Here is a 22,163-nt window from a genome sequence, read left to right on the forward strand (position 1 = left end):
CAACACTAAAAAGTTTTCTTACCCCACAAAAAATTTTACTGATATTCTTTTTTGAATTTTATTTATAACCTAAACTGAAAAAAAAAATGAAATCCCCATAACCTTACATTCTCTTTTTTTAACATTAATAGCTTAATAGTTAACTGTTAATAATTCACCTCTCATCTGGAAGGCTTGTAGGTTCACTGATGTAGAGAATTAACAGGGATAAAAGGTTGTGGATTCACCAGGATTTGGGCTCACTTGCAGTTCACTTGGGGGCTAATGCACTCTTTTAAAGAATTCTCTTCAACTAAGAACATAAGCTACCTTTTGCCCATTTTTGGTGAATGTTTAAGTAAAACTTAAGATCTGGTATTCCTTTAAAGCAGGCATGTCCAAAGTCCAGCCCGCGGGCCAATTGCGGCCCGTGTTCCAATTTAATATGGCCCCCGCTTCCTCCCCCTCTCCTGGCTCCCCGGCGTTCTTTTGAACTGGCACGCCCAGCGCGCCGCTCCCGGCCGCGCCGCCGCTGCCGCCGCCGCCCATGGCCTCCGCGGTCCTAGAGCCTGCCCTGTAGGGCACGTCCACAGCCCCGCTCCCCCGCTTGGCTGCGGGTTCGCCCTGCCCCCGGGCCGCCGTGAGGCCGGCGTGCCCTGCGCTCTCCGCCCGCCTCCGACCCTGCGGGCCCTCCACCTTGGGGCTGAGAGTGCAGGGACGGCCCTCACGCATGTTCACTTCTTCAAATCTGGCCCTCTTTGAAAAAAGTTTGGACACGCCTGCTTTAAAGGAAGAAGATGGGATAATACCACTGTTTAGATTAGCAGGCCTTCTCTTATTAACACAGGTTCATGTTAAGCTGTGTGTAAGCTATTGCTGAGCACATAATAGCTGCTGTGTTTGGGTCCGTTTCCTTCCAACAGCTATAATTCATTGCTTTAAGCAGCGTAGTGTGCAGAGTCCAATGCGCAAAATAGGGTGACCAGATGTCCCAGTACTAAGGGCTTTGTCTTATATAGGCGATCTGTTATCCCCACCTCCCCTCCCGGTCCTGATTTTTCATACTTGCTGTCCAGTCCCCTTGTACAAAAGGAGTCAGTTTTGTTGGGTGTGTATAGACTTGTCAATAGAGCCCTATCAAATTCATGGCCATGAAAAATGCATCATGGACTGTGAAATCTGGTGTCTCACTGTGAAATCTGGACTTGTGTGCTTTTGCCTATACTATACAGATTTCACAGGAGAGACCAGTGTTTCTCAAATTGGGGGTCTTCACCCAAAAGGGAGTTGTGGATGGTTGCAAGGATATTTTTAGGGGGGATTGCGGTATAGCTCCTCAGACTTTTTTGTGGCCTTCAGAGTTGGGCAGCTGGAGAGCAGCAGTGCTGGTTGGGCACTCAGCTCTGAAGGCAGCACCACTACCAACAGCAGTGCAGAAGTAATGTCTCAATACCATACTATGCCACCCTTACTTCTGTGCTGCTGTTTTCAGAGCTGAATGGTTGGATAGTTAGTGGTGACTGAGGGCGCAGCTTGGCAGGCAGTAGTTCGGCCTTCGGCGCTGGGATCTCCACTATCAGCAGCTCCTTACAGTTATAACACTCATGAAATTTCAGATTAAATAGTTTGAATCATGAAATTACTTTTAAAATCCTATGACCCATAAACTTGACTGTGAATTTAGCAGGACCGTGCGTATCAAGCTTCTTTTGACTTTCAGTTTCAGCAGGCTCTTCAGTTCATCAAGCAATACTGCTAAGAAACCAGAACCACCTGTTAATCTTAAGTATAATGCTCCGACTTCACACATTACTCCATCAGTCAAGAAAAGAAGCAGCACCTTATCTCAACTACCTAGTGACAAATCTAAAGCCTTTGACTTCCTCAGTGAAGAGTAAGATTAATTTTTGTTTTCCCATTGTAACTTATATTAGTAATAAACATATACAGGTAAAAAATATCAAGTGACCATAAAGGTAAACAGGATAAAAATAGCACTAATGCTCAGAAGCTTCAGGGGGTAGCCAAGTTAGTCTGGTCATCTGAAGAAGTGAGCTGTGCCCACGAATGCTCATGATACTGTCTACATGTTTTGGTAGTCTGTAAAGTGCTGCCAGACTATTGGTTATTTTTTAAGTTTATTTTTTTTTAAAGTAAAATTTTAAAAAGGTTTGACAAGATAAACTTTGTGCTGCTTTTTCTGCATAGTAATGGAGGCTGGGATGGGGGACACAGGCAAAAATTGGAAGATGAGGAAGAGTGTTCCGGACTGTGATGGAGTTGATGCTCTCAACTGCCAACAAGCTCCTTCTAAATGTGAACGGGAAACAAAACAAAACAAAACAAAATCATAAAGATTAAGGATACAAACCCTGGTTAGAAACCACAGCAGCAGTACATATCAGATAACTGAATCTTCCTCCTCCACAAATTGGCAATTCATAGTTCACAGTAGTCTTTGAATACATTTCTTTTAAGCTCATTGGGAGAAAGCAGTCATAGACTTAATTGTCATAGAACAGGGGGTGGGCAAGAGAGCCTCCGCAGGCTGGATCTGGTCCACCAAGCCAGTTGATTTGGCCCCTGCTGCTCCCCCACCCCCAGGCCAATCGAGGCCTGGGGACAGAGCGTACAAAGTGTCCTCCCCCACCAAGAGAGTGTGGCACCTAGAGTGGATCTGGCAGCTCACTCTAGGCACTGTGCATGCCTTGTAGGGTTAGGGTGGGGAGCAGAGACTTCACATGCTCCCCCACCCCCAGGCCCTTAGTGCTTGAAGTCTCCTGCCCTGCAAGGGGCACATGGTGCTTTGAGTGAACCCCCAGCTGAAATAGTTGGCAGTTCTCTCTAGGTGCCAAGGGTGGGAGGCAAAGACTTCCCACTGCCACAGCGCTTCAAAGGGGCAGAGTTGCATGGAGCCCAAAGTCAGCTGGGGACTCTAGCTGATCCCAGGCTCCGCCTTGCGCTGCCCCTTTGAAATGCTGCCATGGCACTTCCAAGGGGCAGCGCTGCATGGAGCTGGGGTCAGCTGGGGACTCCACAGTGGGCTTCCACAGCACTGCCCCTCTGAAACTTCGCCGCAGTGTTTCAAAGGGGCAGCACACATGATGAATCGTGATTAATTTTTTTTTAATTGCTTGACAGCCCTAACTGTAATAAATGTTTATGAAAATGGTTTGGATAATGTTTACTCTCTATGGTTTAGGGGACAACTTCTGCTATGGCATACCTACACATTAAAAGAACTTACTAAGAGAAGGGGGCTGAGTTGTATTTGGGGCCAAAAAAAATCAATTTTTTCTCTAGATCTGAAGCCAATTTAGCCTCACGCAGAGAACAGAAACGAGAACAATACCGCCAAGTGAAAGCACATGTTCAGAAGGAAGATGGTAGAGTGCAGGCTTTTGGCTGGAGTCTGCCGCAGAAGTACAAACAGGTACCGTGGTTACTTATTAGAAGGTATCTAACAATATCCAGTAATGATTATTATGGTTAAACTTCTAAGGCTCCATAAAAATGTGGTGTAATTGTTAGTTAGCTTTTTAATAAGTCTGTTTTCTGAATTAGTACCTTGAAAAGTCAGCATTAGTCATTCAACTGAAGGACAAGGGCAACACAGAACTCTCGCATGTCTCTCTCTCCCTCTCCCTCTCTTTTCTTAAAATGTAATAGGAATTGCGCATTAATTTGCAGGAAGGCTGGGATCTCAAGGCTCTGTCCTTTAAAAGAGAATAAGTTTAACTCTGTTTAAAAAAGCACTGAAATGTTTTTGCTGCCATCTTTGTTTTTTTGTGTGGCGCTGACCAAACTGATTCATAAAGCAAACCAGCCCTCAGTCATGGCAAAATGTCTTTTTTTTTTTCTAGGTAGCAAATGGTGGTCAGGGTGATAACAAGATGAAGAATTTGCCTGTGCCAGTCTATCTGAGACCCTTAGATGAAAAGGATACATCTATGAAGGTAGGAATTTTAAAATTATGAAAATTAGAATATATAGTCCTTGATGGAGAACAACGGGACCTTAAACGGGTAACTTTCTTGATCTGAAACTGAAAATGTTGAATGACTTTCCTTACCTGTTTAGGTAATAAATCTGGACATGTAAAGCAAATGAGATATAGAATGTATACTGCAGTGGAATCATACTTATTTGACTTCACATTCATTTTCTCTGTATAAAAAAATGCATAAAGAATAATCATTTCATTTTCTCTGCTGATATATCTTCCATTCATTCTACTGTTAAATAAAACTTGACCCCACCCCAAATAAATTTGCATTCTTAACATTGTGCTGGTATTTTCTTGCACTGTCATGTCCCACATAGTTCCTTTGTTACTTTCATGAACCAAAAAGGCCAAGTGTTTTACAAATGAAATGCTTATGAATGTTTCTCTTTCCAGCTATGGTGTGCTGTAGGAGTGAACTTATCTGGAGGGAAGACAAGAGATGGAGGCTCTGTGGTTGGTGCCAGTGTATTCTACAATGATGTAGCTGGTTCAGATGCAGACGGGAACAAGCACCATACAGGATCTCAGAGTAGCTTAGATAGACTAGACCAGGAACTCAAGGTAAGTTCAGTTATGTACTGTTACATTTTAAGCACGTATTTAAATAGCATTATGTTAAATAATAACTTAATTGGTAGCAGTTTTGCTGCTCAGCAATAGATAAGCAATTTTACTCAGGTAAAATTGAAATTTCAAGATGACAAACCTGGTGCTTTGTATTGAATTCATCTACTGAAGTAAATATTCACATTTTTACAGGCTCTGAAGTAAATCTACATGGGTCATGTAAAAATACTTAGCTATTTAGTTACTCGGTATACATACCAGCATTGCCAACTTTCACAATTCTGTCATGAGTCTGTATTTTTATGTATTTCTTAAAGCTCCGGCTTCTGAAATCAAGAGATTGCATGAGAATCTCATCTTTCATTTTAAAAATGTTTGTCATGAATGAGTGCAAGAAAAACATGAAGACTCCCTCAGCTAGAAAGCAAAGAGAAAACTCAAAACTTATTTTTAAAAATTCTCATGATATTTAAACTGAATCTAAGGATGCTTTGGGGCATGGCTCACAGTTATTAAACACTTGAAGTTGGAAGTACTGGGCGAGATTAAAGGCATGTAAATGTAACTCTTCTTCTGACACCACCAGTCTTAGTAGTCATTGATTAAAACTTTAGTTCTCTGTGTAGTTTCATCACTTTTCATTTAGTTCCTACTCATGTTTGGAATGTAAGTTTTATGCCTTCCTTGTGCATCTGGGAAACTTAAGTTCAAGTACACTTTCCTTTTGTTTTGTAATTGTATTAAACATATGCCTAGCTGTTCATTATGAGTTTTACATAATATGTGTGTCAGTATAGGACCCTACCAAATTCATCGTCCATTTTAGTCAATTTTCACTGTCATAGCTGAAATAATGACATTTATTACTCAGATTCCTATTTATATTTCTAGGGGTCATGACCTGAAAAGGAGTTGTGTGATGGGGCAGGGGGATTACAAGGTTATTGTAGTGGAAGTAGAGGGGTTGGTTCTGCTACCCTTACTTCTGTGCTGCTGCTGGCAGTGGTACTGACTTCAAGGCTGGACAGCTGGAGCATGATAGCTGCTGGCTAGAAGCCCAGCTCTGATAGTAGAGTTGCTGCCAGCAGCAGCAACATCTCAGAAGTGGGGTGGCAAAACCATAGTATGCCATCCTTTACTTCTATCCTGCTGTCTGCATTGCTTGGCCTCAATAAGCATCCACTACTCTCTAGCCGCCCAACTCCAAAGGTGACCAAGCAGGAGTAAAGTGGTAATACTGCAACCCTACTAAAATAACCATGAAATCTGCCCCCCTGTGAAATCCCTATAATATTAATATAGGGTAAAAATACATAAAGAAACAGATTTCACAAGGGGATACCACATTCATGGTCTATGGCTTGTTTTTCATGTTAATCTGTTAATTTGGCAGGGCTATATGTATATACTTTTAAAGCTGCTGCCACCTGCTCCCTTTTAGTATATTAGTACATCTGCTGTTGTGTGTATTGCTCTTGCAGGAGCAGCAGAAGCAGTTGAGACATCAGGAAGAACTCTCCAGTTTAGTTTGGATCTGTACTAGCACACACTCCGCCACAAAAGTGATCATCGTTGATGCTAACCAACCAGGAAACATACTAGACAATTTTATTGTTTGCAATTCTCACGTTCTTTGTATTGCTAGCATTCCAGGTAAGAGAATCAGGCTGTCCTGGTGCCAGTTGATTTCTCTTTGAGTGGTGAGTGTTCGTTTCAGAAAATTTGTGCCAAAATGTTTGAGGTGGCAATCCTAAAAGGAATACATAGTTCTGTGATTGATCATTATGATAAACATACACTATAGCAGACAACATATCTGAGGGGAAACCAGATTTAATCTTATATCAGTTCTATGCCATTTATTTACTTCCTATGATCCCCCAAATACACCATTATCGTAGGTTAGAGCAGCCTTTAACCACACCAAGGCAGGAATGTGCCTTTTAGGACCAGTAATTGGGCTTGCTATCTTCTGATACGCTGATTTAAAGTAAATAGTCTCTTTAGCAATGGGAGTATTCTATACATCTCTGCATTCACAGTGTGGTTCTAATTTTATTCTTTATTGATCCCATAGAGATGCATGACACCTTTCATAGGAGACAATGACATCCCTCACCAAGGAGTTTTACCATTTAGCATTTAACCAAAGAAATGTTTAATAGACGAGAGTATGTAGGGAGGGCAAAGAGAAGTAGGTGGATACTACACTTCAGGCGAGGAGGTTGGTTGCACTATGTGCATCTTGTAACTCATATATGAAAATCCATTAAAAAATTAGCCTGCAGTGGAGGGTTTATGAAAGGGTATGAAAAAGCAAGCTTCTTTCAGTAGAGGTTTAAGCGAGACTGCTACCGTAGCAAAGTTTAAAGCAAGAAGGTTTTCTATGCATAAGAGGTAGCCTGGAAATAACATATGAAGGTGCATATGTGGAGATGAAATGAGAGAGTGTTTAGACAGGGTATGTTGGGAAGAGTAGAATGTGCAGGAGGCAGTGTAGAAAGGCAAGTAGCAGGGTGGAGTTGTACAAGCCTTGAAAGTAAGACAGGAAAACAAACGTCTGTTGGAACTACTTGAATTAGCCTGCATATGATGATTCTTACAATTGGGATTGTTTTGAATGATACACTTTTCAAACATTGTATCATACAAAACAAAATCAACTTTCTTGTCTCTGGAAATGAGCGTGTGTGTGTGTGTGTGTGTGTGTGTGTGTGTGTGTGTGTGTGTGTATTTGAAGTAGAAAAAATGGAATTAGATGTGGCTCTGTTAGTGTTTTTCCCCCGTTATCAGCATTTGTTTTCAGTTGTACTTTTAACTTGTCTGCAGAGTTTTGCTCAAACAAAAACCTGACATAAAAGCTTTGAGTGTGCAGTACTACTTTAAATCACTTAGTCCACTTTTAATTTAAAGGGGATTTCATGGTTTAAGATGCCTTTTTGTGTTGTCATTAAACAAGCTTTATAAGATATTCTATACATATAACAGTCAGGCATTGTAGACTGTAAATATCTTTATTGTCCAACTTGTATCTTGTTGCTTGATCATGCACTGTTTTACTGTAGCCAAGAAATTAATCTTAATTTAATCTGTTTTTCAGGGGCTACAGAAACTGATTATCCTGTAGGAGAGGAAGGGTCACAAGAAACAGACTCCAGTCAGGTGGACAGGACCTCTTTGTGTGGAAGTATGACCAGCAACAGCTCAACAGAAACCGATAGCCTATTAGGAGGAATCACAGTGGTTGGTTGTACAGCAGAGGGTATCACAGGATCTCTCATGATGCACAATGCTAATGGTGTCTCATCTGTGGCAGAAAAACAGCCAGGTATAAAAATATTCATCTGTGTATGTTTAGAATTTTAAACAGCATCAAAACAAGTTTAATAGACCTGCATTGGAGGCAGATGAAGATACTAATCTCAGCCATTGGAGACCTGTTCTGCCGCATGGTTTTTATGTAGTCTCTCTGACTCAGATCTCCACCTGTAAAATAGTAATATAGTATTAGTTCCCTACCTCACAGTAGTGACAGACTAAATATTCCAACATCTAAGAGGTGCTTCAGATACTGTGGCACTAGGGATTGTGTTAAGCACCTCAGATACAGAAATAGAATAACAGAGCAGAGATTGATTGAGAGAAACCTGGTGAGAGTATTAGTTCAGTGAAAAGCTGTCTTTTCATGGCTATCAGTTCCTTATTCTTTCCCATTTACTGTGGGCTATGAAGTGGAATCCAAAGGAATGGTGAATGGTATAGGGAAATAGCAGGCAAAGAATTTTTAGTAATTTGCCCATGCACTAGGGATATAAAATACCATTTAATCAGTAAACTGGTTAAACATTACGTTGAACTGATTTAGTGAGAACACACCAGCGAGGCTACCTGCTCCTGACCCCGCGGAGCTGCCAGTTAACTCATTACCAGTAAGCATCACCCAGTGAGCATCAAGAGCGTTGGGTGATGCTTACGGGTAACCAGTTAACTGGTTACCCGTTCACATCCCTACCATGCACTTGCCACAGTGTCTATACACAGTTTATTTCCGTTAAAAATTAACTTAAATACTGTGTTTCATAGAGACTGCAGCTGAAAGTAATGTGGTAGATGAAAACGTTCCAACAGCAGAGGAAGCAACAGAGGCAACAGAAGTCACTGCTGGGTCAGGAGAAGATGTAGCTGATCCAGCTCAAACTGGAGTATATACAGAGCATGTCTTCACAGATCCTTTGGGGGTGCAGAATACAGCAGAGGGTTCTCCAGCATACCAGCCAAGGTACATGCTCAATGTCTGCACCACTAAAATATATTAAAATTTAGTAAATGTATTTTAGAGCACTGTTGCGACAAATGTTCATTTATTGTAAAGAATGCAATGCCGTCATTTGGAAATCACTATGTAACTAATTGTAAAGGGTTTCACTAGGTGTGTGTGTGTATGTGTGTGTGTTACACAATGTTTTGGGCTAGTTTCTCTCTAAAGTGGCCTCAGGTGATACTGAAGAGGATTTCCAATGTAACTTCATTATGTATTCTATGCAAGTACAGATTGGACCTCATTGTCCAGCACCCTCGGCACCTGACTTGTCCCAAATGAGGGGATTTGCCAGACCAGGGAAGATCCCTCATCTCCTGGCCTGTGTTGCCACCAGGTTAGGGCTCCAGTCTGGCCCTGCTGCTGCCCCAGCCCCCCCCCCCCCCCCCCCAGGGCTCTCTAGATGCCGCTGGCCCCACTGCTACCAGGGCAGAATCCCACAGCCAGAGCTGGGGCAGAGCTCCGCAGCCATCTGGCTCTGTGGCCGCACCTGGAGCTGTGCATCCAGGGCTGGTCCAAAGGGCCAGGGCCGGAGCTCCGTGGCCACTGCTTGGGTTGGAGCTCCCAGGGCCGCAGCTGGGACCAGAACTCCCTGCTCTGCTGCCTGTCTTCACCCCACCCCCCCACACACACACTGGGTTGCTGGTGCCCCCTAAAGTGCTCCTGCCCCACCACCAGACGTTCCTGCTGCTGGCCTGTGTGGTTCAGGAATATGTGTGGTCCATGCCGGGCCATGGATATTGGCGGACCAGGGGGTCCCAGTTAAGGGAGGTACAACCTGTATCTCCAAAAGGGATTGTATTAATCTGTTTTTAATTATTTATTCCTTTCAACTCACCATTTCAGGAAATGGTGCTGATTTAGTATTGTTCAACACCTGGTGCACTCATTGATAATCACACTTGGTACATTATTCATGTCTGGCACTTGCCTCTTCAAAATTATATGGGAACAAATGCAACTTGCCTCTTTCTGAGTCTAGCCAACTGCTGTTCATTAGGTTCCAGCTCTTTTAATGGCTCTTATTGTGTATGTATGGGAGCAGAATAATGGGGCTGAATGAAAAATCTCCTTTTTTTAAGCGGTAAATATCCTCATGAAATCACTGACTCTATAAAGGATTTCATTTCATTCGTACAATTGGTATGCTTAATGGGATTCTTACTCTGCTTTAGATATCATAAACAGGATAGTTAAGCACTTAACGTCTTTGAATTTGGTATCTAGGTTATAATCTGAGTAGTCTGTGCATCTGTTCAGACTACTTTTTATCGTTTTACCCTTGTTTTTCTCAGTAGTGAGTCAGACTTGTATAAAGATGCGGCAGAATTGCCAAATGAGCAAGATCTAGTGAGAGAAGAAGCACAAAAAATGAGCAGCCTTTTACCTACAATGTGGCTTGGAGCACAGAATGGATGGTAAGAAAATGCTAATTGTAAACTACTAAATTAAAAAGATGATTCATTTTAAATCTATTTTTGGAAAGAGTTTAAATAGGAACCTAAGAGCTAAGATGAAGGCCTTGTCTCCACTTACCAGGAGATCAGCACTGCGGAGAGCTATCTCCCTGGTTTTGATTTAAAGAGTCTAGTAAAGACCCACTAAATCAACACTTATCGTGCTTCCATCGAGTCTGGTACTCTACTAGGTCGTGAGGACTAAGGAAGTTGATGGGAGAGTTTCTTCTGTTGACCTCCTGCAGTGGAGATACCATGGAAATTCGAATGAAGGTATATCGACTCCAGCTACGTAGCTGGAGTTGATACCTTAGTTTGACTTCGGCCAGGTCTACGCTAGGGGACAAAGTATGAGAAATCCATAAAAGGAAGGAAATTCTGAACCAAAAATGCAGTACTAACTTTGTGTGCTTTACTGTGCCTTGGCATTATATAGCATATGGAATGTATCATTCTGTAGTATAATATACCACACTGTATGGATATTGTAGGTATTTAACCAATTAAGATATATTTTTCAATACAAAATTAATTAGTTATCTCTGACATGTCTCTAGAAAAGGCTTTATTGAAATATTTATTGAGGATTCTATAGTACTGAATGTCATCATATTTAGAAATATTTACTATCCCAAGCACAGTCTCTGTGGATAGATATTCAGTATTGTTTTGGGAAGCCAGTGGGTGAGCTGTAGAAATATTGCAGTTACCAATGTGACTGTAAGTTTTTAGCCTGACAGAAATTAATTATAAATTTTTACATTGTCTGAAACTGTAACGTAATCTTGAAATATTCATGTTTAATTCATCCCAATTATGTCCTTGCAGCTTGTATGTTCATTCTTCAGTGGCCCAGTGGAGGAAATGTGTTCATGCTATTAAACTAAAAGACTCTATTCTCAGTATTGTGTAAGTTGCTTGAAATAATGTTTTGTAAATTTTGCTGACTTAGTGAAACTTTATTATAAATAGAATAATGACAGTGTAGTTTATGTATTTTCACTCTGAGTTCGAGACACTAGTTAAACTGAATTTCCTTAATCTTTTAGGAAACATGATTAAGAGGAGGGTTAAGTCAGGTTAGTGCGGAGCAGCACAAATAAAAGGGATTTTATGGGTCCTGAAATACCAAGGTTATTTCCAGGTTTAGGGCTGGTTTGGGGGACTTGTATAAAGGGGAAATTACATTTACTGTAAATTCATGTCCTGTTTAGATTTTTATATTGATAATATGAATTAGACACTAAAAATATACTTTTGCCTCCTTTCTTTACCAGACACGTAAAAGGAATAGTTTTAGTTGCACTAGCTGATGGAACATTAGCAATATTTCACAGAGGAGTTGGTAAGCATTCTGCTGAGTGATCTTAAACAGAATCCGTGATTGTACCGAGATGCTTCATGATAGAAAAGGAATAAATAAAATGTATAATTAGTTAATACTTTATTTTGAAAATAAATGTGCCATGTTATCTGATATTTGCAGACAGTGTTAAAATACAACCAGCATTTCCAGTCTCTTTAATGTATCTTGCCAAAAGACTACTTCTCTAGCATTTTGGTTGAAGTGTACTGTTAAAAATGTCCAGGCAAACTTTTTCAACAGTAATTAGGAATTCCCCTGTTCTTCTCTCTCTCTTTCTAGTAGATAACCAAGAAGTTCTCCTATTGGAATCACCACCTTGGATCCTCATTCTGAAGCTATTTTGAGTTGCCTCCAAGGCTGTGGAGTAATTGGAATTTTAAATTATAGGTACAGTAAATGAAGTACATGCATTGAGCCAATTGATCCTCAGCCTGTATCACCATCATTATTGCACAGCCCTTCAGTACAGATTTTTTTAGTCAGCTAGGTCATCTGAAATCCATGTTAGTATCACTCATCCCTGTCTCTACTTCAGGATCTTCTTTTAAAAGAGAAACTTTAACATTAGCTTGGTTTGCTTTGCCTTAGTTGGGTATGGTGGTATTGAAGCTGGTCTTCAGATACTTGTTTTTCATAGAAGATTTAATATCCTTATTCAAAAACAGGCTTTGTTATATTTAGGCCCCTACTGTACTTTTGAGCTGTATATAGTAAACCTATTGATCCTGGTCTCACTATGAGTAGCTGAATCTTATGCATGTCAGTAATCCATATTTTATGCTGTTACTCTTCAGCCCCTCTCTGAGCAATGAGATTGGCACAAGACAGAAAAAAGCAACAATGCTGATATATTAAGTCATAAATATAAACAAGTTTTGTTTTTTACTGTCACTTGTTTCCAAAATTAAGACTTTTTTAAGGTTGTGATGTACTTTTTGCCTTGAATCCTTAGCCATGTAAGGGCCATCATTCTGACATGTTTTGCAAAAACATTGTTTCAAATAATAGAAACAATCCATCACTTCAGAAACTGTGCCATAAGCACTAAAAATAATACTCTGGGAGTTACTGTACTCCAATATATTTCCCTTTTGAAATCCAAGGAGTCGGACAAAAGTGTTCTAACTGGAAGTTGTCCTTGTATCATGAATTTCTAGAGGCTTTTTATTATCCAGTCTCACTTGATCAAGCTTGCATCTTCCTCTCTAGGTTTAGCATTGCTGCCAGTGTTTCAAATACATAATCCAGAGCTGTAAGTGTTCTCTGTAACACTTTGTAACTAGTCTGTTTGTCATAGAGGTCTGTTTTTAGTTACAGACCCTTGGTGGGATCAGGGTTGTTTTTTTTCCCTTTTGTTCTCCACTCTTTCTCTTAAAATATACATAGAGGATAGAAATCAACTTTCAACTTCAGTTTAACCTTCAAGCCTCTTTGAGCATTGGAAAGATACTGTTTTTTCAGTATAGCCTTTTTTGGTCATTATATTAGCCAGAAAAGTTTTTCTTCATCAGTTATTTTCCCATCAAAATTAATGATATTTGAGGAAAGTGAGGGGTTATTCTGAGTTCTACAGAGTCAATCCAATGTCCTTCTGGTTTGTTAGACTTCCCCAGCTCTTCCATCTTCTGCCCAAGATATGAGTGAGTTCTATGTACAAGCTAGGTAGCAAAAGCCATGTATCAAAGGCTTTAGGTTTTTCTGCCCATTAGTCATGTCCATGAGATGCACTGTACACCCTTGCCTCTTTGTGAGCATTAATAGTTGGTCATGGCTGCCAGCATTAATCTTTGTGCAAATGTTGTTTCTTAGCCCTATCATTCTTGGATAGACACTGTTCCTCATTCTTCTGAGTAAGAGTCTTTAGGAAGAACTGCAGCCTGAGAAGTAGGAGAGAAAGGGGTGTTACTTACCAGTAATTGGAATTCTCCTGTTGGATCATCACCACAGGCTTCTTGTATATTTGCTCTCTTCCTTGTGGTGTTTTGACTCCTTTTGATGAGCTTTTAATAAAATTAAGCAGGTGCATAGCACTGACACAAATATAGAGAGAGGTTCAACTGGCTTGATACTGTCACTTCAGTTACCTAAAATTCCACTGGATACAGGGTCCTTGAAGGATCTCAAGTACATGTCAAAGAATGATGATCTCTGGAGGAGATTAACCTAGAGGAGAACTCCAGTTAATGGTGAGTGATCCCATTGTATGTGCTATTTTTTAAAAAAGGAAAAAAACAGATGGAATGTAGTGTTTAAAGATGTCATAGCATGCTCTAGACAATTTAGAGGGTAACCTCAGCATGCTGGCCAGCATTTCCATGCTCAAACAGCTAATATTCAGTGCTTCATGTTGGCTATTGCTCATTGTACCTGTAATAAGCCTATCCAAGCACTGCATTTAGCTGCTTTTTAAAATGCTTTGGTATGCTGAGAGTCACTGTACAATTGAATTCTGTAGAACAAAAATTGCATGCATTTCCTTAGACAATAAGTCTCTTACTTAATTGTTTCAGTTTAATGGAAAGTATAACTGAATTTGAATGGACCTTTGAAATAAGTGTCTATCATAATTTAATAAGAATAACACACTTCTAAAAGTACCATTTTAAAAGCAAAGATGCATGAAAATTAACTTCTACAAATGATCTTAACATCTATGGATTATTCCTGTTTGTTTTAAAGATGGTCAGTGGGACCTGACAAACTATCACCTCTTAGATCTGGGCCGACCTCATCACTCCATTCGATGCATGACTGTTGTACATGATAAAGTATGGTGTGGCTACAGGAACAAAATCTATGTTGTTCAACCAAAGGCCATGAAAATAGAGGCAAGTTAAAACAGTGTTTAGTTAACACACACACATACACACATTTTTTTTTTTTGCTATTGTATTTTTGATTTTTCTTTCCCTCCCCTCACTGATGTATCAGTGAATCCAGAGAAGAAACTGTTCATCAGCACAGAAGCAGAACATCATTAACAAATTATCTTTTTGGTGTGAAATTAGTCAAATATCATCTAAAATTCAAGGGTAAAATCTCACACTATGGCTTTTACTTGAGTGTAAAGCACATCCCACATCTGTTGATAAAATGGATGAAATTAATGCATCTATCTTGTGGAATCTGTGCATCAACACTCCATCTCTGAACAGATCTTGTGAAATAAAACTGGGTAACCAAACAGCTTCTACAGTGCCTAAAGGGAAAGCTCGCTCTCTCTCCATTTTTTGTTCTTCCCCTCTATTAGTAACTAGGATTTGGTCTTCCATATTTTTTGTTTGTAGAGGATGGATTATTTTAACTTAGTTTCTTCATAATGTTGTATTCAGAGGACATTTCCCATCCAGTTCAAACAAACTTGGAATTTACCTAGAGGTTCAAGCTTTTTCCGCACTGTACACGGCATGTTTCATATAAAAAAAAGCCAACATTTTCAAAAGTGACTAGTGATTTTAGATGCATTTGTTTTTGGCAGCCTAATGTGAGAGATTAAAAGGGCTTGATTTTTAGAGGCGGAATACTCAGCACCTCTGGAAAACTAGGTTCTTTGAAGAGTCTGAAGTTGGGCTCCAGAATCATTCATCAGTCTTGGATATCTTGGTCAAGGTCTCTCCTCAGAAAATCTTGCAATCTGAGGCAATATATGGAAAAAGAAAGTGAAAGAATAGATGCAGCCTCATCTGAATATTTATTGTTGATATTTGGTATGCCCTTTGTAGCTCCAGGATTGTTGTATTTAATTATGCTGGAGGACAGAATAGCAGTGGAAAGAGCCAAATGATTTTTAGGCAAATGTTTCAAAGTGTACCTGAAGGCCTGATAACACAAAAATATAGAAGTAGGAGAAGACAGGTCATACTGGAATGGTTGGTAGAGCATAATGGCTCATAAATGGGGATATAACAGCAAATGACTATGGAGATGTATATTGTGAGGCAGCATTGTGCCAAACCTTGAGAAAAACATGCTCAAGGTAAGGGAGCTTATAGGAAAAGTTACCAGTATTTATAAGATGAGGCTGAGAAGAGAGAGCATCTTGTCTTTTCCAAAACTAATCTAATTCAAAGTACAATCTTCCATAGAAATCGTTTGATGCTCACCCAAGGAAAGAGAGCCAAGTGAGACAGCTGGCTTGGGTGGGTGACGGAGTGTGGGTCTCTATTCGTTTGGATTCCACACTCCGACTCTATCACGCACACACGTATCAGCATCTTCAAGATGTGGACATTGAACCCTATGTAAGCAAAATGCTAGGTAAGTCACTGACTAATAAAATTAACTATAATGTTCTTTCCTTACTTTTGCTACTTAATTTTTTTTTATCTACCATGGGTCAAACTGTGTGTCTCAGCCAAGGAAGGAACTTAAATGAAGTAACAAAGAGCTGTAGTGGCATGGATTTTAACTTCCCTAATATATCTGATTCTATCATCACAAGTCAAATAGTATATAAATCTGCAGTCCTTTTAGTTCAATCTCTTGCCAACCACTAGGAATTCAGAACTATTTAGGAAGACAAGATGATAATGCATAGAAGTATATGAAGTCCCAGAGATTTTTCCTCCCATGTTACTCTGAACTTTGACTGGAATTGGGCCTTAGTTTTGTAGCCTGTAAATGTGGGAGAAGGCTATAGGTTATCTTAAAAAGTTGCCTTTCATTTACAGGGGGAGACTATTGAGGCAAAACTTCAGATAATTTACTTTTCACAAAACAGAATACCCGTTTTCTGATTTCGTTATCATTAGTGATTTTTCACAGATCGCTGTTAATAAAATTAGTCTGAGACTTACTCCAGTATGATCTTCATTTCTTTCCTGAGAAACAGTATATATTTTTAACTAGCCAGGAAAAGTATGATCAGATCTCTCTGAAATTGCCTTTAAATTAATCCCTTGATATGAGTAAGGACACTGTCTCTATCTTGTAAGCCCAGAAGTATTTAACTGTAATGCGCAGCATGAAAAAATCATGAACATCTTTAAAATTATACTGTTCATTAGTATAGTATTTTATTCCTTATAGAATCACGATTAGACTAGAGCACAGACCTGAAAATTGGCCTTCATGAGTCCCCTCTCTGGCTTGTGTGACTTTGAACACAACCATTATGCCTCAGTTCTGTGTAAAATGGGGACATTTTTCCATTTCATGTAGAAGTTATAAAATGCTCTGAGCTCTCTAGAAGTACAGAATTTTTATTGAAACACTTGTTTATTTTTTTAGGTACTGGAAAACTTGGGTTCTCATTTGTGAGAATCACAGCTCTTATGGTGTCTTGTAATCGTTTGTGGGTGGGGACAGGAAATGGTGTAATCATCTCCATTCCATTAACTGAAAGTAAGTAAAATGTGAATGAATATCTATAACTGAGTAACAAAAACAGTCAGTGAAACTACTGTAGAAATAAGACTAAAATGTGAAGTGTCATCCATGGATTTGGTAATGGATATAGATACTTTCACCTCCAGGTCTGAATCTGCTCCAGGTTAGTAAATATTTGAGGGCTTCTTAGCCTGCATAAAATGTATTGGTAACATCTGGTCTATTTCCTAGCAGATGATTCTTCATCTAAAAAGCACCTTTGGAAGGCCATGAATTATGGACACTTGAACTTGTATCCGTAAAGACTGTAGGAATGTTGGCAGTGATCTGTGTAAAAGTTTGATAGCATTACCTGTGATGTACCACTTGTGATTAGAGGGTTTTGATCATGACAATTTGGCATTTGTCATGAGCACTAAATTCACATTTTAATATTTATTTGGGCAGTGAGGGTTTAGATAGTACAACTCGAAGTGGCCTTGTTTCAGAATCCATCACAATTGATAATATCGACTGTCTAGACAGACAAAACTCAGGCCACATCACCACTTATTGGCGGATCAGTGCTCTGGCAATTGATTTTCTGGGGTTTGATTTAGCGGGTCTAGTAAAGACCCACTAAATCAAACCTGAGGGCGCCTCTATCAATGCCAGTACTCCTTGCTGTTATGAGAAGTAAAACACTCCCATTAGCTCCCACTGTAGATAGGACACCAAGCTCAACTTATGTAGCTGGCGTTGACGCAGCTTTATTTATGTAGCTGCATTTGCATATCTTAAGCTGACCTTCCGGGTGTGGTGTAGACCTGACCTATGCTGCTTTTAAAGGCATAGCACAAGGGCATATGAATTGTAACTACCGTATTCAAATAAAGAAATTTAGTTGAATAAAATTCAGCCACTGGTGATTCAAAAAAGAGTTGCTTAAAAAAAAAGTTTTAACTTGCCACTTGCTTAGTGGTGCATTTAAAAATGAAATACTCACGTTCCAGAAAAAACAGTTAGTTGTACTGTCCTTTATAAAGGCTGTCAACCTCCCTTTCTCTGCTCCCGCCCCCCACCCCCCAAAAAAAGTTTATTCAAACAGGAACAAGTTTTAGGTACTATGAATTATAATTTTGTCTTGATACTCAAACATCTATTTAAATTCATTCCCTGAAATTTTGACAAAAAAGAGCTCCCTGCAGATTTCTTTGTTGAAATTTGGATCAAAGCTTTTAATAACAGAACATGCTTGAACAAAAGTTTTTGAAAGGAAAAGCTGGCAACTTTAAATAATAGTATTAGTTATGTTAAACTTTTTAGTGCATAAAGTTTTTGGTTTGACTGTAAATTAATGCTGACGAAAACCTCTCTCTTAAATTTTGCTGGTTGTAAAATCTTCATATTTTAATTCCTTTGTTGATAGCACGTGCATTATGTTTCTCATACTGTTCCATTACATGTATCATCCATTAAATAAATGTTTGTTTTTGCATTGCATGGGTGTATTGAGTGAAGACATAAGCATTTAAAATCATAATGAGTTTTGAAGTACAGGTTGAACCTCTCTTGTCCTGAACTTTCTGGTCTGGCAACATCCGTGATCCGGCAGGACCACAGAGGTTGCTAGACCAGAGAGCCCCAGCTAGAGGTTGAGAGCGGCTGGGAGTGGAGCCCATCTAGTCATCAGCGGCCTGTGTGGCCAGTGCCCTGGAGGTAGGGAACCCAGGGAGCAGCTGCCACCCCGAGTGGGATCGGGGAAACCCGGGAGCAGCTTGGGAGCAGCAGAGCAAGGCAGGTGAGCCAGAGGAGGTCAGGCCTCCGGGTTCTCCCGGGGCAGTGGCCAGGAGGAGCCATGGGAAAGCCTGGATGCCTGACCTCCCCTGGTCTGGCAATTCCTTTGTTTGGGACCCCTCTGGAACTGAAGGTGCTGGACCAGGGAGGTTCAACAAATAGTAAAATCATGTGTCCAAAAATTAAATAGTTGCACTTACTTTGTAGCAAAGTCAGTTTTTTAAAAGCTCAGTGGGGATTTTCCTTTTAAAACTGTGAACCTGAAAAAGGACCCTATCAATGCCGGTGGGCTCAATTTTAGGTCTGTTAATATTCTGGTTTGTGGACACAGTAATTCATCTCTCCCTGCTTTGTACTTAGGAGTAGGCAGGATTTGGAAAATTTCAGTACCCTGCCCAGGGCCGCTGACTGGGGAGGGGCAAAGGGAGCAGCTGCCCTGTGATCCTGCAATTTAAAAGTGCCTGGAGCTACCACTGCTGCTACTGCAGCAGCGTCTGGGCGCCCTGGGCCCTTTACATGGCCACTGGAGCCCCGAGCAATGCGCTCCAGGCACCAGTGAAGAGCTGATTGGAGGCTGGGGGCAGGGCCAGGCTAGTTCAAACCTTGCCCCTTCTGGAGCCAGCCCCCCTCCCACCTTGCCCAGGGGCCCACCAAGTGTCTCCACAGCCCTGACCCTGCTATTGTAAATGTTCATGATTACAAAAACAGACCAGGTAGCTTGCATACATGCTCAGCTACAAAAAATTTGTCCTTTTGGTCTGTTGGTAAGTTGATGAGCTGAGCATCTTATATAGAGCATAGTCGTCATTTCCTAGAGCTGATAAATTTATCAAGATGAGGAAGAAATATTAAAACATTATTTATACATTGTTTCGTCCCTGACATTTCTGATAGGGTACATTGAAGAAAAGAGAGAAAGGGGAAACTTTACTATTTAATGATGAAACTTAATGATGAAAAATATCATATTAAAGTGATGTGGCCTTTTGTTGATCATTTATCATGAAACCACAGAAGATATTGTTCTGGATTACTTTTATTGAATCCCCTGTTTTTAAATTAGGAGCTAAAATCTAAAATTCTGTCTTATCAAATACCAAAATATGAGAGTGGTAGGTTCTCATTAATCCTTCTCCTCTACTGTCATACCTATCCATTTCCCCTTTCCTCCTTTCTCACTTTAGCTGTAATCCTCCACCAGGGACGTTTACTGGGGCTGAGGGGTAAGTGCAGATCCTGAACCAAAATCTTATTTTCAGGCTTCTAATAGCCACTTTAAGGCTGTTTCCCACTTCCTTAGATTGACCCTTTGTATGTTCCTCAATGTTTTTCCACTCACAGTTACTGCATTGCAGCAGTTTTATGTTTGCTAAACGGCCACCAATCTGCTCAGCAGTTTAGTGTATCATCCTGTGTTGCAGCTGAACTTTCTTTCATACAGACTTTGTTTTTCTTCCAACAAATAATGTGATACCATATCTCATAACTTTGTCATTAATCCTCACCGTTGACTTTCTCTCATTACAAATCACATTTTTCACCCCTTTGATAGTCTTTGGAATGGAGATGGCTTTTCTGTCTAGCATAACTAAGAAGCACTTTTTATCAGTGGGTTTTAACTCATCCCAGAAAAAACTGAACACTGTTTATAATGGTGTAGTTGCTTTATGCCCACAGCTGGCAATTTGTAGTAGAGTTTGTGCTGGCAGTGGGACATCTATAATCACACATGCTAAGGAAATCTTTTTTTAAACATTTTAATATATAACTACATTTGAATGCTTTAGACTTCATTTTCATTGACGTCAATTAGGTTAGATGTATTATATTAAAAATATTTTTCTCTCGTCTTCAGTGCTTTAAAAAAGTAAATCTTAAAAAAATCCACAATTATGCTAGACGAATAAGAATCCTCCGTTTTGTGATGTACTTCAAATAACCAAGCATGCAGTCTTATTTTTTTCTTTCCAGCTCTGTCCTGAATTGGCATTGCTGCCCTTCTGTTCCATTTTATCTGAATTGGCTTTAGCTTTTAGATAGTACCATGAGGTTACTTAACAAATAACCACTTCTACAGACTGAATTTTTTCAAATGGAAAACATTTCTGTTCTTTATTTTACAGCTAATAAAACAGCAGCAGGCTCTGGAAACCGTCCTGGGAGTGTTATACGTGTATATGGGGATGAAAACAGTGATAAAGTGACTCCTGGAACATTCATACCATATTGTTCAATGGCACATGCACAGCTTTGTTTCCATGGACACCGCGATGCTGTTAAATTCTTTGTTGCAGTGCCGGGTAAGCTCTGTAATCCTGTTTTTTAAAAGTGGGGGCTTTGCTTTTTAAAATCCCTGCTCTGGATACATTGTTGAGACAGGTGGAGCCAGTGTGAGGGGAAGACTTCATGTTCAGAAATGGATTTAAGATTCTAGGCTTTTAACCATCGTGTATTTGAAGGGAGACCTCCTTGCTTCTGAGACTGTGGGTCCGTGTTTCAGTTTAGAAAGTCCCACCGGGTTTAGTCTCTTTAAAAAGTAAGGAAGTAATCTTAGCATGGCCAGCATTCTGTCTTTGGCTAACGTGAAATCTAGTATCAAGGCTGCGAGTGGCTGAATCCATGGTTGGCCATCAAATAAGTCTACCAGAGTCGCTGCCCCTCATCAGTTAGTTTGAAGATCTTTTCATTTTCAAGTTGCCAAATAAAAACTAATTGTTTTTTCTGAAATATAGGTCAAGTTGTTTGTCCACGCAGCAGTAATGGAGCAGAACTATCAGGCGATAAACCTGCCCAAGAATTCTTCAGCCAAACTCTCTTAAAATCTATGTTGGTGATAAGTGGAGGAGAGGGATATATAGACTTCAGGATGGGTAAGAAGTTGGATCTTGCAAAATGTTTATTTTCCTTACCTTTGTATAATTCAGTAAAAGTGCTTTATGACCATTAATGACTTGATCTATTTTCCAATTAAAAGCTAAATCTGTTATGAGGCTTCTAAGGAAAGAGACAGTGATTTGTGAAAGCTGCTTGTGTCTTAATTTGTTTAGATAAATATAAAACTGTGTTGGAACTATGTAATCATGTTCATTCTGAAAATTAGTTATATTAGTCTTAGGGACATTCATCTAGAAGGATTTCAGTGTGTGTAATTTAGATGTGCTGTAGTTCACGTGTTAACTATCTAGAAATCTCTTCACTCAGCCACTTCTGAAATGCCATCTTTGGGGTAAAGCCCAAACACTGGCTTAACAGCCACTCTGCCTAAGCTAGGACAAGTGGTTCATTATTTGGGAAGTGGGAGTGGTCTTCCTATTTTCATTATTGGGCAAATAAGTCAATGAGATTTGAACTCGGGCTGTGGGGAGA

General features: G+C 40.0%; 1 protein-coding gene across 7 annotated transcripts in view; it reads left to right on the forward strand.

Moving 5' to 3' along the window:
* The window catches only part of SPAG9 (sperm associated antigen 9), a 131,684-nt gene that overhangs the window by 102,439 nt on the left and 7,082 nt on the right, over nucleotides 1-22,163 (forward strand). For 4 of the 7 annotated variants that reach the window (XM_075903795.2, XM_075903799.2, XM_075903800.2 and 1 more), the window contains 16 exons: nucleotides 1,700-1,873; nucleotides 3,283-3,412; nucleotides 3,843-3,935; nucleotides 4,379-4,546; nucleotides 6,034-6,205; nucleotides 7,653-7,880; nucleotides 8,636-8,831; nucleotides 10,166-10,288; nucleotides 11,156-11,236; nucleotides 11,605-11,672; nucleotides 14,373-14,521; nucleotides 15,779-15,950; nucleotides 16,923-17,036; nucleotides 19,982-20,020; nucleotides 20,921-21,097; nucleotides 21,530-21,667. In XM_075903795.2, the coding sequence (XP_075759910.2) occupies nucleotides 1,700-1,873; nucleotides 3,283-3,412; nucleotides 3,843-3,935; nucleotides 4,379-4,546; nucleotides 6,034-6,205; nucleotides 7,653-7,880; nucleotides 8,636-8,831; nucleotides 10,166-10,288; nucleotides 11,156-11,236; nucleotides 11,605-11,672; nucleotides 14,373-14,521; nucleotides 15,779-15,950; nucleotides 16,923-17,036; nucleotides 19,982-20,020; nucleotides 20,921-21,097; nucleotides 21,530-21,667 (2,222 nt within the window). The remainder of the gene's footprint in view (nucleotides 1-1,699; nucleotides 1,874-3,282; nucleotides 3,413-3,842; nucleotides 3,936-4,378; nucleotides 4,547-6,033; nucleotides 6,206-7,652; nucleotides 7,881-8,635; nucleotides 8,832-10,165; nucleotides 10,289-11,155; nucleotides 11,237-11,604; nucleotides 11,673-14,372; nucleotides 14,522-15,778; nucleotides 15,951-16,922; nucleotides 17,037-19,981; nucleotides 20,021-20,920; nucleotides 21,098-21,529; nucleotides 21,668-22,163) is intronic. The other 3 variants (XM_075903798.2, XM_006125115.5, XM_075903797.2) reach the window with 2 other exon arrangements.

Source organism: Pelodiscus sinensis, chromosome 20 (genome assembly GCF_052426305.1).
Source record: "Pelodiscus sinensis isolate ZL-2025 chromosome 20, ASM5242630v1, whole genome shotgun sequence".
In the NCBI taxonomy this organism is placed as follows: domain Eukaryota; kingdom Metazoa; phylum Chordata; order Testudines; family Trionychidae; genus Pelodiscus; species Pelodiscus sinensis.